This window comes from Stenella coeruleoalba (assembly GCF_951394435.1).
Source record: "Stenella coeruleoalba genome assembly, chromosome: 19".
Taxonomy (NCBI): Eukaryota; Metazoa; Chordata; class Mammalia; order Artiodactyla; family Delphinidae; genus Stenella; species Stenella coeruleoalba.
The window spans coordinates 36,222,249-36,240,682 of record NC_137165.1 but is presented as its reverse complement, the minus strand read 5'-3'; the positions used below and the strand labels follow the sequence as shown (position 1 = coordinate 36,240,682).

General features: G+C 37.8%; 1 protein-coding gene across 14 annotated transcripts in view; it reads right to left on the bottom strand.

Annotated features, from left to right (window-relative positions):
- Window positions 1-1,157: 1,157 nt before the first annotated feature.
- MBTD1 (mbt domain containing 1) overlaps window positions 1,158-18,434 on the bottom strand; it is a 66,584-nt gene continuing 49,307 nt past the window's right edge. For 11 of the 14 annotated variants that reach the window (XM_079906103.1, XM_079906102.1, XM_079906104.1 and 8 more), the window contains 6 exons: window positions 16,310-16,457; window positions 15,233-15,315; window positions 14,593-14,827; window positions 14,021-14,098; window positions 9,457-9,648; window positions 1,158-4,404 (listed from right to left, as the gene is read on the bottom strand). In XM_079906103.1, the coding sequence (XP_079762229.1) occupies window positions 4,286-4,404; window positions 9,457-9,648; window positions 14,021-14,098; window positions 14,593-14,827; window positions 15,233-15,315; window positions 16,310-16,457 (855 nt within the window). In that variant the 3' untranslated portion in view covers window positions 1,158-4,285. The remainder of the gene's footprint in view (window positions 4,405-9,456; window positions 9,649-14,020; window positions 14,099-14,592; window positions 14,828-15,232; window positions 15,316-16,309; window positions 16,458-18,434) is intronic. The other 3 variants (XM_079906106.1, XM_079906094.1, XM_079906095.1) reach the window with 1 other exon arrangement.

Below are 18,434 nucleotides of genomic sequence, written 5' to 3'. Positions count from 1 at the left end.
TAGGCAAGCCCTGCTTTGGCCTGCTCGTGAGGCTTGGAATTCTTAACAGGCCAAAGAGGGATGTCAACCTAGCCTCAGTAAGAGTCTGCAGAAAGGAAATAGTTGCTGTTCTCCCCGTCTCACAAGGCTGGATAAACAACACAGTGCTAAAGTTACTTGTTTTGGGGAAACATTTGTTCCTCTTAAAACATGGGCATAAAGCACTTTAGGAAACTAGTTTCCCAAGAGGCGCGTAAGGGTTTAAAGAAGAATGTATATGTCAGAGCTCGGGGTAGTAATTGAGGCCAACCTGGGAATTCCAGTTTACTAGGGCAACTGTTTTCAAGCCATTTTAGGTAGGAAGCAGGGCAGAAATTAGGTTCTGTCTTTCTTGGAGTGTGTTATATTTTTCTAAAGTGATGAAATTAACTACTAAAGATACCCAATCCATCTCATTACTATCTAACATCCATAAAATTCTCTACAAACTGCTTCTGCAGTAAAAGTTGGATAATTTCCCACAGAATCAGCTGTTGATAAAGGAGGGTGTCTGCGTTCCCTCTTAATGTAAACAGCAAGAGCAAGCTGGGATAATTCATTTACATCCTATGAACCTTGTTGCTGAGGTTAATGGAGCTGGAAAAAAAAAAAAAGTCTCCTAGCAATCATGCCAACCCTGAAACACCATGTTCTGACTAAAGTGATTTAATTTCCCCACAAGGGGTCCACACTCACCCCTCCCGTGTTCTTTGCCTATTCCCTCCAAGTGAGATCCTGGCTCAAATGCAACTATGGCCATATATCCACCCATATCCTCTTCCTCTCGTCAGCCAGCAGTAAATTCTTCCTCACTTGTGCTGGCTTACCTTATGAGAGTACAGGTTCTGTGAGGGAGGAACTGATCTGACTTTCCCAGGTGCCTTCGACTGCTTATAGAAGGCACTCAAGGGGCTTCCCTGGCCGTCCAATGGTTAAGACTCCGTGCTTCCACTGCAGGGGGTGCAGGTTCAATCCCTGGTTGGGGAACTAGGATCCTAAATGCTGTGTGGCGCGGCCAAAAAAATAAACAAATAAATAAATAAAAGGTGGCACTCAATATTTCGAATAAAAAAGGAAATCCCTCAAATATCAAAGCATATTAAAGAATTGCTCATATACAACTTAACTTTAACGTTTTATTTTGTGTAAAAAAGGGCAAATTTAGTGAATTATTTTCATCTTGTACACAAAGTTATAATTTTAATGCTTTTCACATCCATGCTGAAAATTTGCAATTTGGTAAAAATGAAAGGAACATAAATTTCTCCAAAGGAATTTTTCACGCCATTATATACACTTTACGAGAAAGTTTCAAACACTTTCTCAATGATCACAAGTTACCAAGAAAATAAAAGATTAAATTTGTACAGATATTGATCTATTTATCAAATACATACAGAAATGATGTAAAAACCTTATGCAGTTTACTTTGACCTCTGTCCTCAAAAGATTTGCCCAGGGACAGATACTTTTCTTTTGTATAAACGACTGTGGCTTTATTTAAAATATGAAAATCAAAGGAAGAAACCCAGTTTAATCACAGTATTTTTAAAATCCCTTCCCAATAGTAAAGGATCATTACCAAATATATAGCACCATAATACAAATATTGACGGGAGAGGGTATTCACATCACACAAAATTAATAATAATAAAAACAAACAAACACTGAAAACCCGTGTTAGTATCCGTAGAATAAGAAGTTGATAACAGCTTTAGCTTTCCTCATACACAGCAAGGAAAAGGTTAAAGAGTTTAAACTACCAAAAATCCCCAAATAATCCTAACAGGAAAAAAACAAAACAAACCCAAGGTCAGCAGTACATTTGAACCGTAGAATAGAATGGGGCTACTGAGTTGTACACTTGGAGTTGTGGCTAAGACATAAATCTCCTCTGCATCAACTCATTTTCTGTTCATCGGCAGCAGGGAGTTAGAGTCTGAACAATGAAGAGGGCTTCAGATTGTGTTTACTCGGTAGGAAGTCCTTACCAACATTTAACGTTGGTCATGGGATTAAGACACGAAACACTTCATAAATAGGTGGGAAATCTGAAAACACTCAGAGCCTGGCTTTGCTGTAGAACTGGAAGCTTATAAAACCTGGCTACAAATGAGCATTTCACAGAACTAATTACCAGGCTCCAAATCAAATCCCTCCTGGTTTATTCAGGTCCCTATAGAGCCCCTAAGCCCAGGGTACTGTTAGAGCACACGATACAACTGGCTTCTGGTGCCCATATCATGGAATCGGAGTCCTGGGTTTAATTCACTAAGCCTGAGAATAAAGATTGTTGTAACCCTTGCTTTTTGGAAGTCTTCCAGGCTTTAAGTTTATAGGAAGATTCTTAAAAGTTAAAGATTTGGGAAGTGTGAGGATGTCACATTTACAGTAGGTCCCTCTCAGTAATGTTGTTTAAGATAAATATCCAGTAATTTAACAGCTGAATTCACATATATCTGACACATGAGAATCAACTTGGCATTGATATGGTCTGCATTTATGCCCCTAAAGAGTCAGTATTAAGAAATGTTGACATGCGATTCCATACATTCTTACACTATAAAGTAACAAATTTTACTTCCAGTAGCAACTATAAAACCTTATGATATTAACCCCTCTTGCATAGAATGAGGTAAACCTGTGCATATTACCAATGCTATTATTCCCAAAAGTAGAGCAATATTTTAGAAAATAAATTGCTGGTTTTTAATGTTTTATGCATTTTAAAATTCAAACAAAAAAAATCTTACCTAAAATGGTCTCCTGGGGCTTTCCATTAACATTTTTTAAAGCATTCCATAGGCTGAAGGACTGTAGAGGTTAATCATTTTGATTAATTTCTAATTAGCCCTACCTATATTCCAGAGGAGATGGTCAATATTACCACTCTGAAGAGGCCAGGCTAAGACCCAGAAGCACTTCTAGAACAGATGCAAGTAATTCCTGAGAGTTTAGTTTATGAACCTCACTGGTAAATGCTAAAGCTCTCTCATTCAGTCACAACTCAGAAAGTCAAAAAATGCAGAGAGCAAACCTTTCACCAATTTACCTTTATATCCTTTTTTCAAAGGAAGCCATGTGAATTTTAAAATAGGGAATGTTCAAAATGGTCCAAATCCATTATTATTGTTAAAATTAATTCTGAATGGAGTTAAAGACAATTCATACTAATTTTATACATATACATATATATATATATATAATTAGTATGAATTGTCTTTAAATTTTAAGAAAATTAAATTCTCTTTCAAATTAGTTTTCTAACAAATCCAGGATAGTTAAAAGCAGAGCTGGAATGATTTTGAAATCTAAACTTATCTTGGCTTTAAACTGTTAATTTGATTCTCCTGGTAATACAGAACATGTGTTTTGGGGTGTGGTTATACCAAGTATTATCTCACAGATGGAGAGAAATGGCAGAGAACTGATGAGAATCCCTTTTGTGGGGTATTTTTTAGTAAGGAAAATAAAATAAACTTAGGACAATATTGCATTTTCCCCAACCCCTCAACATGTAGACTGAGATCTCGTATATCTTGTCAACCATTCCAGTTTAACACTTTAGTGTTAGGATAATTTTACTCATTTTTTAATTAAAAGAGAACATATAAAAGTATCCAGAGTTCTTCCAGTTTCATACAGAACTCTAAAGAAATTTTCACAGAATGAAAAACATTTCTGTACAAATATTTAAAATGGGCTGCAATAAAATGCCAACAAGCAGAATTAATTACCCTTCCGTGATCTATGTGGTGATGAGCTCTCCATGGGGCGGGGATCGGGGGGGACGTTCAGTTGCATATTCTGCAGCAGAGGAAGCTGGAGATGTGACTGGCCTAACTTCCAAAATCCCAAAATCTCCCAACAGGTACCAAAAAGGTTCATTTGTAATGACAGTTCATTTGCATTTACAACTATATCCTTCTTAAATCATTTCCTTCAATCCTGCTACCTAAACTTTAATCTTACCAAAAAAGTTAGAATTTCAGTTCTTGTTAACAATGCACATAAATCCAAACTTGGAAAATATTACAAAATTCTTTCAAAAGCTTCAAATACAACACAAAAATTGTCCATCTTTATAAATTGAAAAATTTCCCCCCACAGCTAAAATAGTTTCCCTACCCACTTGAAAAATCTGGAACTGAAATTTTCTATGTTTAGCAAAATGTTCCAGTAGAATAGCCCCGCTGTACAGCTGGATTGATTATAAATCAGTCCTGTGTAAAATTCTTTCCCTCCCACCCTCAGTTTCTGAGCAACCTCAGGGCTCTTGTTTGATGTAGAAGTTGGCAGAGCCATTGCTTTCCTGATCAGATGCTCCTTGGAGGAAATTATAATCCTCTCCATCTATCAACTCCTCCTTCAGCTGCAATGTAGTCACTGTAAGAAATAAATGTACAAGATGTTATTAAGTCTTTCTAGAATATTCAGATTGCTTCATGTTCCACCAGCTTCACAGTTAATAAGACTTCTTCATGTCTTCAGTAACTCTTAAAACTAACCCCCCCGAAGGAAGAGCATTTAATTAATTTTAAGTTTCAAAGTATATTCGTAGTTAAGAAGAGTTCCAAAAAGGAACAATACTGCAAAATGGACACTGCACAAATGGACACTGTCAATGAAACGTTGAAGGTAACAGTGATCAGTAATTTGACTAGAATGATTAGAGGTTTTCTCATGATTAAGTATTCACTTTTATGTCAATGTCTACATAAACAGCATATTTCTTGGATAGTTCTGAATAATAAGTAACACAACAAATGACTTTAACATGTTATTATCTCCAAGGAGTACCTAAAGACTCTCTTCATAAAAAAGATATAAATCTGATAATATTAAACACCTGTATTAAAACTAAAATCAAGAAAAACTTAAGTAATCATTTTAGGTAAAATAAAAATTGATTGACACCAGCAACATGAAAATCCTTGGTATAAAAAACAGCTAACTTTGGGAATTCCCTGGTGGTCCAGTGGTTAGGACTCTGCACTTTCAATGCCAAGGGCACGGGTTCAGTCCCAGATGGGGGAACTAAGACCCTGCAAGCTGTGCAGTGCGGCCAAAAAAGAAGACAAAAACAAAAACAGCTAACATTACCAATGGGATCACTTAACAGTAGTACTACCTGTTTGAGTTCTTATCTGAAGGCTTCTTTTTTTTTTTTGCGGTACGTAGGCCTCTCACTGTTGTGGCCTCTCCCGTTGCGGAGCACAGGCTCCAGACGCGCAGGCTCAGTGGCCATGGCTCACAGGCCCAGCCGCTCCGCGGCATGTGGGATCTTCCCGGACCAGGGCACGAACCTGTGTCCCCTGCATTGGCAGGCGGACTCTCAACCACTACGCCACCAGGGAAGCCCCGAAGACTTCTTTTTTAATGAAAACAAACAACAGTATAGGCAATCTTCAATTTATGAACAGGTCATGTTCCAATAGGTCTTTATTTTTATGGACAACTGTTTTTCAGTTTCCAGTATTTTCAGTGGGGTTTAGGTTTCTTGATAGTCACTGAAGTCATGCTAGTCATAATTTTTAGTGACAGGAGGGCTCTTCTTACTGCATGGACAGCAAGAAGAAAAAGAGGAATGTTTTCTTTGCTGGTCCCAGCACTGGTCTTAGGCAAAAGTTTAGGTTGTTTAATTCTGAGATTTTCCTATCTCTTTTTATAAACATCTCTTAAGTTACCTCAACGCAGTTAGTCAGTAATTTCAGGCTGCCCTAAATCCTTTCCCCGAAGCCCACCCTCTACTTCCTATAGAACACCTCCCTTAAAAAAAATTACTTTCCTACTTTTTAAATGAAAATGATCTCAGCGAGGTGTTAAACAAACACTAGTCTTAGTAACTGCCAACCTCTCAGAGATGTATTTGAGTTTCTTAAAAAGTTACTGTTTAACCAAAATTGAGTTCGTAAAGTTTCAAATAATTTAAAGAACAGGTGATCTTTTATGCTTATATTCTCACTGGAATCTAATCCCATGGTGAGTAATGCTAACTTTCTTCTTCAATTTCTTCAGCACAGAGATCTGTTAAGTCAGAGTTCACAAACTGGGCTTTTCCCTCCCTCACCTCTGCCCTGTGGTTCTTTCAAATTGACTGAATATTCTGAAACAGGAGATTTCATATAAAACCATGAAAAGTAGGGAGACTTGGTAACATAAGACTAGCATTCTTGAAGGGCTATTAACAGCGGGAACCAATGTAGCCTAAGGCCTCCCTCTGCACAACTTGTGACTCTCAGACTGGCTTCTCAGCCACTGAGTAACCACCTGTCTGCTTCCTGCAGGGACTGTCTCCAAAGGAAAGATGAAATTTTTCTTTTTTTATGGCTCTTTTCATAATAACTGGAGTGAGAGGATGAAGATATATATGGAATGTAAATTGGGAACTGCTTATACAGGGGGAAAAAGGTCAATTTATGAGAAGAATTAGGACTCAGAGTATTTAGATGAGTAGTAAGCCAACTAAGTTTCATGAAACAATAACACCACGTGGAACAATATTAAAATGGCTATTTTTAAAGTCAAATAGTGATAGAAAAATACTTCGTGTCTTGATTTTAGTTACAAAAGATTAGTTTCAAAAATAATGGTCTTTGACATCTTATTTAATAATTTAAAGAATAATCTTTTGGGGCTTCCCTGGTGGCACAGTGGTTAAGAATCCGCCTGCCAATGCCTGGGACATGGGTTCGAGCCTGGGTCCGGGAAGATCCCACATGCCGCGGAGCAACTAAGCCTGTACGCCACAACTACTGAGCCTGTGCTCTAGAGCCTGCGAGCCACAACTACTGAGCCCACGTGACTAGAGCCTGTGCTCTGCTACAAGAGAAGCCACCGCAATGAGAAGCCCACGTGCAGCAACGAAGACCCAACACAGTCAAAAATAAATAAAAATTTAAAAAAAGGATAATCTTTTGAAATAACGCTAATTCATTTTATTTTACTTTGGTACTTGTTTTGGTAATGGTGTTAAAAAATTTAATAGCCCAAAGACTGAAAAGTGAATACACTATGCCTACAATAATAGCAAAACACATACCAATCAGATTGCTGAAAGGTAAAGCAAACATGACTCTGCTTACTTTCTTTAAAAAATCCTTTAAAAAAATTAGTTAATATGATAAAAATGCTTTTATGGAGGATATCAAACATATAACAGTTATCCTTCAAGTCAAACCAACATGCGTTGTTAAGGACATTTGAACAATACCATGAAAATAAACACATGGAAAAGGAAAAAAACTCCAAATTTCATTAAAGGTGCAGTACCCACAATAAAAGGTTGATTAAAACAATATCTTGTTATATGATGATCAGATGGCTAAATGAATGAGAAAAGAATTACTGTGCTTCAAGACCAAACATGTTCCATTCAAACAGATGCTTTTTGTTTTTTTTTAAATGTAAGAAAAGTAAATTGAAATTCTAAAGCACATCCTGAAACTATTTGCACTTATTATTAACAACAAAGTTCTGGATTATGCTTCTACTCATGTTAAAATATGGAAACAATGTTCTTAAAAAAAATAACTCAAGATAAAGGTGAAACAGTCACTCAGATGTGTAATGTTCTAATGCAAAGTTTCAGTGTTTTCAAGGAACCTAAAATAAAGCCTGTCTGGTATTGTCACACTTATCATTTCTCCTTTACAGGCCTTATTCTCAATGAATGATGGATGAAATAAAATAGATCCTGTGGCTGATGTCACTTTCTACACAAATGCATTTTCTTGGCTCTGTTTTTAAAAAGAAGTTACTTTGCTGACTTTACTCACTAACATTTCAAAAGACAGTCTAACAGAAATCACATTTTCCTAGTTAGAAGTCCATAAATAATAAATTCTCTCCATAGCTAAACAAACCGTAGCTTTCAGAGTTAAGACAGCAATGTAGTCCCTACATAGTTTCACCACAGTAAAATCACATTAAATCCCACAAGATGTGCCCCTAGCTCAGAAGATACACACAATAGACACCAGTGGAAAGGGAAGTCACTTAGGAGGCCTTGTGGGTTCCATCCTGTATGCCTACTCCAAGTTCCTGGGTTTTGCCAATCCTAAAAGTCTAGTTCTCTCACAAAACGTGACACACGCCTTCAAAATCAGTCTAATGCTTAAAGAAAATACACCTCAAACGCAATAAAAATTCAAACATATTCAGAGCTCACAATATCTATAGTTAATCACTTAGGTTACAGAAAACTTTCATAATAACAAGTACAAAAAGAAAAAAGTTACAAAGACAAGAAAAGAAGCTGAAAGGCTCTTTAGTCATTTGAAGGTATTTCCATAAAAGAGCAGATAAACTTGCATCTGCAGTCCTAATCCATTTCTTATACAACAGAGGTATAGTAATTTTCTCTAGATATAAAGATATGAGTGATCTTCAGAGAAACAGACTAGGAAGGATCAAGATCACCTAATACACTGTTTAAGAAGGCAAAAGCTAAAGAACACATTTTAAAATGGAAAAAAAAAGGCTGATGACAACTTCAGGTGCAAAAATATTAGCAAACAGAGGACTGAGAAGAAAACAGAGCTAGGTACTAAGTCCCATCATGCTTTTCAACATATAAAAGGCATTTTAAAGACTGCAAATTAGACAAAAAATTGTTTAAAGGCAATAGTTAGGATATGGCAGAATATATGCCAAGGCAGATACAACTTTGGATTTGGGGCTATTTGATCTGTACTCACATCTAAGATTCATCATATGCAAGTGAAGCCTCTGACATTCTACGGTAACATGTTTGTTCTTAGCAGTTACAAAGGGCAGTCTTCCTTATACTCTACCAGCTTAGCCTAACCAATTCAACTCAAATTAAATGTCATTTACTTACTTAATCACTGTACATATATAAACATGAAATTATAGAAATAAATTTCACTCAAATTCAATACCAAAATTATAGAGGCATTATATTTCCAAATCCATGTTATTCAACTAAGACTGTGGTAAATGTTACTACCAGAACTCAAATCACACAGGAATACAAAACACATCCTGTCTACTGAATGAGACGCTATGGAATGCTATGAACAAAGCCTCATTTTTGGGTCTGATTAATCAGATTGCTCCCTTATGGCATATTTCTCCCTCAGGTCAAGTCACGTAGAATTCTGCAATGCAAAACGTTCAACCATTTTAACGAAACCATGAAACAGTACAAGTCGTCTCACAATTCCATAAACTGAAATCACAGCTTTACCTGAATTTGAAGCTCAAAAGTGACTTGTAACAAAATAAAAATCCTTCCCTGATTATTCATTTTAGTGAAGTGACTACCAAAGGCTAATGAAAATGAATTTTCTAGTTGAAAGAAAAAGAAAAATTTAATGTCAGCATCTGTCATGCCAGACCATGCTTCTGTCTCCCACCACCCTAACCCAGACTTTGACCCTCTGCAGTACCTGCGGTGCTGATGTGACCAATTACCTGTTTTGAGGCTGGGACTGAACTCTCGGCTAGTGCGGGGAGGTGGGAAGGCCTCCAGGGCTGTCTGTGCTGGAAGGGCTCGATATAGAGGGGGAGTCAACTCTTCGCCACCAGAGAAGCTCCTCCGTACCCCACCTGTCATGGGCAGGCTCGACAAACTGACAGGCTTCTTCCCAATTGGCATCTTCCTCTCTAAATATCAAGTTAAACTAAAGTAAGCTTTTACTTACATGTGTGGTAAGAAAACTGCATCATAACTAGGAAAGGTTGTGCTGCACAGGATACTCTGAAAAGAGAACCAACTATGCAAGGTTTGTATTTCCGAAAACAAGGGGTGTGTGTGTGTGTGTGTTGGGGAGTGGATGATGGGGGAGATTATTTCTAGTCTCTCAGAGTCTGGTAATCCCGGTTCTTGACTCTCTAATCAATTTAAAACAAAACAAAGCAAAATGAACTACAGAGAGCATCGAGTGTGGAGAACAGCTGGCTAATGACCTTCAAAACAATTTTAGTTTGAGGGGGACTGACAATCCAATGGCAGAGAGGGCTTTCAAACCCTACTTGTAGGCGTTTCACTGCCCATATAAGCCCAAACAAACACTGTCCTTCAGGGAGAAATCAAACAGTTTAATTAATGAATTATATGAGTGGCAGGATTTTACTGATATGAAATGTGCTCCCCTAACTTTTGGTTTATAATTCACTCTTTTAGAAAACAATTATAGTTCTTATTCTGAAAAGCAGTTCTAAAATTTAAATGTTTGTTGCCTGCAAGTTCTTCAGCAACCTGATTTCTTTTGAAACACCCTTTGGTTACGGTTTCATAAGCACACATAAGCTTTCAAAGACTTACACAATGCTCTTACCAACAAAAAGAAAATAAGCTTTGCAAATACTGAACAACCAAGCATACTGCATTAATTTGATCGAAAGCTGAAGGATACTTACATATCTTTGTGACTATAAATTATATGTTTTCTTCCAGAGTTTACAAATGACTCAGGCAAGAGCAATCAGAAATTATCCTTTGCAAAATCAGAACTAAAAGACAAATCTAAGTTAGACAATATTCTTATGTAAAATGATCTGGAAACCAAGCTCCTGTGAGTACACTCTCAACTGCCAAACCAAAACCACTTGCAGCATTCATTTAGACGAAAAAGTCTAATGTACTACACACTTGGAGGTAAAAATGCAAGGAGAATCTCCAACTCTCTACTACTTACAATAGCCCCTGAAGATGGTACAGAAATTAGTGCTGGTTTTCCTGGTCTAGAATTACTAGGTCTTGAGGAAAGAAAGGCTTTTCAGATTGGACAGATCATGCGCACACAACAGTCTACATGATTCCCTCGACAGAACATCACCCTTATTTTTCAGAAGCACTAATTAATAGTTATCCCTCTGCAGCATGAACACAGCTAATTAAAAAATAGGCTAGAACCCGCGCACTGCAATGAAGAGCAGTCCCCTGCTCGCCACAACTAGAGAAAGCCAATCAACTGTCTAGTTCCATAAAAAATAAGCCCTAACAAAGAACACACTGATGGATGATTTTAGGTACAAAAAGACCAAAGAGCCTAAGATGAAACAACAGAGCCAGAATATAATAATCTGTAGACAAACTTAAAAACAAATAAAAGGTTTTGTGGCCTATCTGACTGATATAAATCTGCATGCAATGGATGACTTAGGTTCCTGGACCCCAACTTCTTTCTTATTCTGGTGGGTAAAGTTTTGCGGAAAAAATTTCTAATAAATTATTTGCTGAGTAATGTGAAAAAATAAAAGGAACAGTGTCCTTACAATGAAGACTGCTTCTTCATTCACAAAGCACTACAATTCCTTATGCTCAATTCCAAAATTCAAAGGTTTTTTTTGGCAAAACTTCGGCAACAAAATCAGACCTCACTTGGTGATACTATTTATAATCTTTATTTGGCCCATTAAATGTAACTATTTATATATATTTTGCTTCAAAAAATGCTGCAGATGGGGCTTCCCTGGTGGCGCAGTGGTTGAGAGTCCGCCTGCTGATGCAGGGGACATGAGTTCGTGCCCCGGTCTGGGAGGATCCCCCATGCTGCGGAGTGGCTGGGCTCGTGAGCCATGGCATGGCTGCTGAGCCTGTGCGTCCGGAGCCTGTGCTCTGCAATGGGAGAGGCCACAGCAGTGAGAGGCCCGCATACTGCAAAAAAAAAAAAAAATATGCTGCAGAGTCTGCAAGGGGTGTTACATAATATATGCTACACACACTGTACTTCTTTTCTAAAATCCAAAAAATTCTAAATTCCAAAACACATTTGGTCTCTAGGATTTCTAATAAGGGGCTGTGAGTCCCTAGTTCTTTTCTTTTCTATGTCCAAAGGACAATTTAAAGGCATTAGAGGGACCTGCCTCGTGGCGCAGTGGTTAAGAATCCACCTGCCAATGCAGGGGCCATGGGTTCGATCCCTGGTCCGGGAAGATCCCACATGCCGTGTAGCAAGTAAGCCCGTGCGCCACAACTACTGAGCCTACGCTCTAGAGCCCGCGAGCCACAACTACTGAGCCTGCGTGCCACAACTACTGAAGGCTGCACGCCTAGAGCCTGTGATCCACAACAAGAGAAGCCACCGCAATGAAAAGCCCGCGCACCGCAATGAAGAGTAGTCCCCTGCTCGCCACAACTAGAGAAAGCCCGCGCACAGCACTGAAGACCCGACGTGGCCAAGAATAAATAAAATAAATAAATTAAAAAAAATAAAGGCATTAGAGATGATGTCATAATATTAGGAGCTATTAAAATGTTAAAGAACAAATTATACTTTTAGCTAAATTCATTTCTTCAGCTAATCCAGAAATCTGATAATGTTAAATGTCACTAAAAACTGGGATAGTGATATCATCACTTCATTAATTTCACATTTCTTCCCATGTCCCCAGCCCATTAATTCAAAATAATTAAGCCCCATAAACCATAAACAAATCATGTGAGTGTCACACTGAGGAGGTATGTGAACTGTGTATACAATGCTCAGAAATTCGTCCTAAAAAATATATGTCATAACGTCACTGAGTAATAAAAAGCATTCTTAAATTCGACACATTGCAAAGAAAATTCCGAAATCTCATAATAATAAATAAAAAGTGAAAAGACAAGCCAAAGCAGCCTGTCTTAGAGAAAGCTTAGTGATCACGTCTGCTATGGTTAGTCCACTGACATGAAGTTACTACGTGACTTCTTGCTAATCAGTTCCAGATAAGTGGGAAGTCACTTTCATCTATCTGGTCTGGCAATGTTCTCTAGAGTTCTTTTAGGTGAATATCAAACAGCCAGTCAGCAAAGTAATTTTTGGTCTGTGGGAGGCTTATGTCCATAATATAAAAGAGAGGGTGAGAGACAGGCCTGATGATTATCACGATTGTGAGGCTGACTTGCGTTTCATGTGGGGAGGAAACTAAAGCACCACTGCAGTGGCTGCTAGAAGTCCCCACTGAAAAAACAATTAACATCAATAATCAAACGTGTGAAGGTGTATTTGACTCTTCACACTGTTTCAATCTCTTTGTTGTTAATGAGACAGATTAGCACTTAGTCGAACACATGGCAAATCAGTTGGAAAAATCTGTTTTACTTTCAATCCTCTAATATACTTTTTACTTAAAAAAAAATCTTTAAGTAAAAATAATCTTATCTCAGAATGAAATATTCCATGACAGGTTTCATGAAGAGAAAAATCTGTAGTTCACTATGGGGTGGGGGAGGGAGATTTTAAAAGAATCAGAGCTATCAATATATTTTATATTACTCTGGCATCAATGTCAGTAATCATTCATTGTAAGGTAAAATATAGACAGCATATTGAAAAAGAGTTTCTTAAGCCTGATTGTGCTACCTATCAACTTGACTTTCTTTTCTTTTTTTTAACTTCAATTTCTTACAAGTATCATTCTAGAAAGAGAGTTTTGGTTTATAAGAAGGATGGGTTTATTAGTTTCCAAGTCTATTGTAAGCATCAAGCATCTGCTTTTACAGTTATTTTAATAAAAAATTTTTAAAAAAAGGATTAATTTTCAGAAGGTTTACATATTACTTCAAGAATCATTCACAGGGCTTCCCTGGTGGCACAGTGGCTGAGAGTCCGCCTGCCGATGCAGGGGACACGGGTTCGTGCCCAGGTCCGGGAAGATCCCACATGCCGTGGAGCGGCTGGGCCCGTGAGCCATGGCCGCTGAGCCTGCGCGTCCAGAGCCCGTGCTCCGCAAAGGGAGAGGCCACAACAGTGAGAGGCCTGCGTACCGCAAAAAAAACAAAAAACAAAAAAACAAAAAACGAATCATTCACAGACTCTATTCTTTACCATATATCAAATATTATGGTAATAATTTTTCATGTCAATCAAAGATAAGTGCTTCTCATTATTGAAAAGGTTTGCCTTTTATGGCATACTGCACCTTTAAGCATAATACAGAATGCACAGTTACCAGCTCTCACAAGGGATACCATTTCTGTGCAACAATACCAAGATCCCAGTTGGCTGACAAGTTAGGAAATGTATATAAACACCATGTGGTGACCCACTTTTCTTATGTCCTTTGTATTGCTGGGACTTAGCCTTTTTCTTCTGTTTTGATGAACCTGATTGGCTTTCTCTTGATGCTGAAAAATAAAAGAGAAAATTGATATCAAATAATTGCTTACAACTCTAGGTACAACTTAGATGAACTATCTTCACCAAAACCATGACGTTTATAAAAGTACACGATGCTTTGAAAATAAGGGTACTTGTTCCTGCAAAACCATGAAGCTCAATACCAGACAGATTCCATTATTTATTCAATAAGCACTTATTATATATCAATAAATTTTAGCCTATAACTTTAAACTCATTAAAGGAAGTCTAGCTTAATTTGGTGAGTGCTCTTAATGTTGTGTTTCTATAGTCGTTAAGCAACTGACTATTGAGTTCACACTGCCATGGTACACATGGTCTGATTCTGTGATATTGTTGTTGAGTCTTAAGATCTTACCTGGCAACCAATCAGACACAGGTATATTCTTGTCCTGTGAGCTCACAAGATGATTTATGTGAGATAGTCCTCGGAGAATTGCTGATTTTTACAAAAGGACACCTTTTCTGTATACCAACTTACACTGTGATGCTGGAGGCTGTAGTTGATATCCAGTTAATTGACACCACCCTACAGGATAGAGGTCAGGGGATTCACAGTCTACCCACTGATCATATTCTTCTTCCCATCCATCAAAATGTATCCTCAAGAGACGATGAATAATTCGAGTTACTGTGGCTACACATATTAATCGTGGCTCCATGAGATCTACTGCTTCTAATTTCATTCCTACACGAAATCCGTGATTTGGAACATCCTAACACGGAGAAGCAAAATATTAACACTGGTGAAAAGAAGAATGTATAACTCTACTAACACTAAGAAAGACAAGAGAGAAGTAACATAACCAATTAACAATTTAGACCAAAAAAATCCCGAATAATTAATTATTGAAACATATGAAGGTGAAGCATATAAGAACTAGTTAGGAAATGTATTCATTCCTATTTTACTCAGATTAAAAATGATACAAAGTTTGGAAACAAGCTTCAATGCCTATGTAAAGGAAATATGTACATTGTTTTACTAATATATATTTGTTTACATTAATCTCCACTAAGAAATTCTAACATAAGGCAAAGACATTTTGATCAACAATGATTTGCATTTGTGAAGCATCAAAAAAAATCAACGTAAGTATTATGCTATCTTTTAAATTTACCTTATTAAATAGTTTTACTGGTGCTGCAATGGAGCCAGTTTCCCTGAGGTAGTCAAACCATTTAAAAGGAAGTTTTGTGTAACCTGAAAAACATAACTGGTTTAACTAGGAGTTCACCTAAAATTAGTGTAATATTAAAATGCAGATACAAAGTAATTCAGTGCGCACTACAATCACAGGTGCTAATGCTGTACAGTACAATAGTTCCTCCCTGTTAGATGGATATTCTTCTTTTTCTAGGCAGAAACAGGTGCGCCCATTTATTCTAATGCCAAAGTAACTCTCCTCTCCTCAGTGTGTAAGAACTACAGACTTTTGCTTTTCAATCCTAGGCTTAGAACAGTCTAATATTTAATATTTTTTCAGCAGTATTTTTCTTTCTTTGTAAGAAAGAACACTGGCTGGGCAAATACTATTTTTATAGTCTTCTGTTTGGCTTTTCTCCTTCTTAAGAGAAAAATCCAAGGCTCAGCTATTGAAATTAGGAAAGTCACTGGTTAAGCCACATGAGCTATTTAAGGGTATGTAATCTTTTTAAAAGTCACATGGTAATCATTTTTATTTTTTAACTTTTTTTTGCCACACCGCTTGGCTTGTGGGATCTTACTTCCCCGACCAGGGATCGAACCAGGGCCTCGGCAGTGAAAGTCCCGAGTCCTAACCACTGGACCGCCAGGGAATTATTCCCTCATATGGTAATCTAAAGATGAAAACTTGCTTTCTCTCAAAGGCTAAAGTACCTATTTTTTTAAAAAGTTCATGTATGCAGTAGCTCTTTGAGCCTACATCAACATCTCAACAGGGCTTGAGAATACCAATTCTTATTATAAAATGTACACATGCTAAGGGAAAATTCTACACCAATGTAATTTATTAAAGCTACTTAGGATACAGTTCTTTATGTTTTCAGAGCACCCCCCAGCTCTTGTTATGTACGCATATGTTTATATATACATATACACACATACTATATTTTCATACAGCAAGAAATCTAGGGCTGTGGTAAATGTTGTAAACAGGTACCATGTAAAAGGAAAGCAAGGATGAAAACCCAGTGTATATATTAGGAAGAAGTACCTCTGGGTGGAGTAAGTTCAATCATGTTAATTTCACAGAAACCAACAGGGAAAATAGAAGGGGAGGTTGCATGGTAACAGAACCAGTCAGATCCATCGGCTGCTTCTGAGCCATCGATCCCAATCATCAGGAATCCATCAGCCAGCACCTTTTAAATTAACAGAATTCCAAGTATTTTAAATTAGGTACCCACAATGTTCACTGCAGCACTATTTACAATAGCCAGGACATGGAAGCAACCTAAATGTCCACTGACAGATGAATGGATAAAGAAGTTGTGGCACATATATACAATGGAATATTACTCAGCCATAAAAAGGAACAAAACTGAGTTATCTGTAGTGAGGTGGATGGACCTAGAGTCTGTCATACACAATGAAGTAAGTCAGAGAGAGGAAAACAAATACCGGATGCTAATGCACATATATGGAGAAAAAACGGTACTGATGAACCTAGTGGCAGGTCAGGAATAAAGATGCAGACGTAGAGGATGGACTTCAGGACATGGAGGTGGGGGGAAGGGGAAGCTGGGACGAAGTGAGAGAGTAGCACTGACATATATACACTACCAAAGGTAAAATGGATGGCTAGTGGGAGGCTGCTGCATAGCACAGGGAGATCAGCTCGATGCTTTGTGACCACCTAGAGGGGTGGGAGGCTCAAGAGGGCGGGGATATGGGGATATACGTATACATATAGCTGATTCACTTTGTTGTACAGCAGAAACACAACATTGTAAAGCAATTATACCCCAATAAAGATGTAAAAAAAAAAAAAATTAGGTACCACTATTATAAAAATGATTCTTTAAGTCACATTCTAAAAGAAAGGAAAATCTATTACATAAAGATCTCTTAAAAGTGAAAAATGTTTCTTTATTTAATTAAATAACTGAAATTATAATGAAAAAAATCTGTGTAAGTTCTAGTGTGTACCAGAAATCACAGCATGGTTCCACAGAAGTGATTTCAGAGGTCTAGGGAAAACAGTACCTCTGCCAGTGGCCAAGGCTGTCTGCTGCTGTGGCACGTGAAAGTGGGCTGAGTGCTCTTCTACAATTTAACTATCTAGTCCCAGCTAAGCTTTAAATCCTACTCAGTAATGACTTTATTTCCGTCTGGTTTATCACATAGAGAAGCTTTTCTAAACCTTTTCCACCTTCCTCAAGCTCCAACTTTACCTCTCTCATGCTCTGGATGATCGTGCTCCTCTATCACAGAAACTATGTGAGGGGCCTCACAGTCCATCCTTTGCACCTCAAATTGTTGTAAGTAGTAGTCCTTTCTTTGCCCCTCAAGACAAACTTCTCCATCTTGACCTATTGTCACTGGTACCTTGCTCCTAAAACACCATCTCTTATACTCTAATGTCTCCCAATTCCCATTACATTAAAAATATTTTATTTTGAAACAGTTCAAACTTACAGAAAAGATACAAGAATAATACAATGAATTCCTATATACTCTTCACCCAGAGACTCAATGCAAGTTATATACTATGTAACTCCTTGAAGTCTGACTTCTGTCCTGACCCTACTAAACTGCTAAATTCACCGATGACCTCCTAGTTTGTCAAATCCAGTGCCTTTTTTCCAACACTTCAGCCTCCCTTACAGTATTCCATACCAGTTGACTACTCAATTTTTTGAAACATTTTCCCATACTCTCATTACATTACAGTCTACTGGTCCATCTTCTCACCTCTGTGTTCATTCCTTCACATTATTTTGGTGGCCACCCTTTCACCTCCAACTCTTGTTTCTGATTTTAGCCCTTTTCTTTTGTTTTCATGATGGCATCCACTCTTCAATGGTTGACTTTTATGCCAACAATTTCTCAAGTTTTATCATGAGTTTGTCACCCTCCCAGTGTCTCAGTCCTGCATTTTACCTGCACGCTGAACATATTCTCTGAGAGTTAGTACAGGGCATCAAACCAACAACTTCCTTCTCCTGCTCCTTTCAAAGGCAATCAATCACTGGGTCCCCACAGCTCTCCCTAAACATTCAGTCCCTTTATCCTTGCCATTAACTAACTCTCTCCCCATTATGTTGTTTGATATCATTGCTTTCAGCCTTCCTCTATGGACCTCTCCCCTCTTACACAGTTAAACTTTCCTTTGGTAT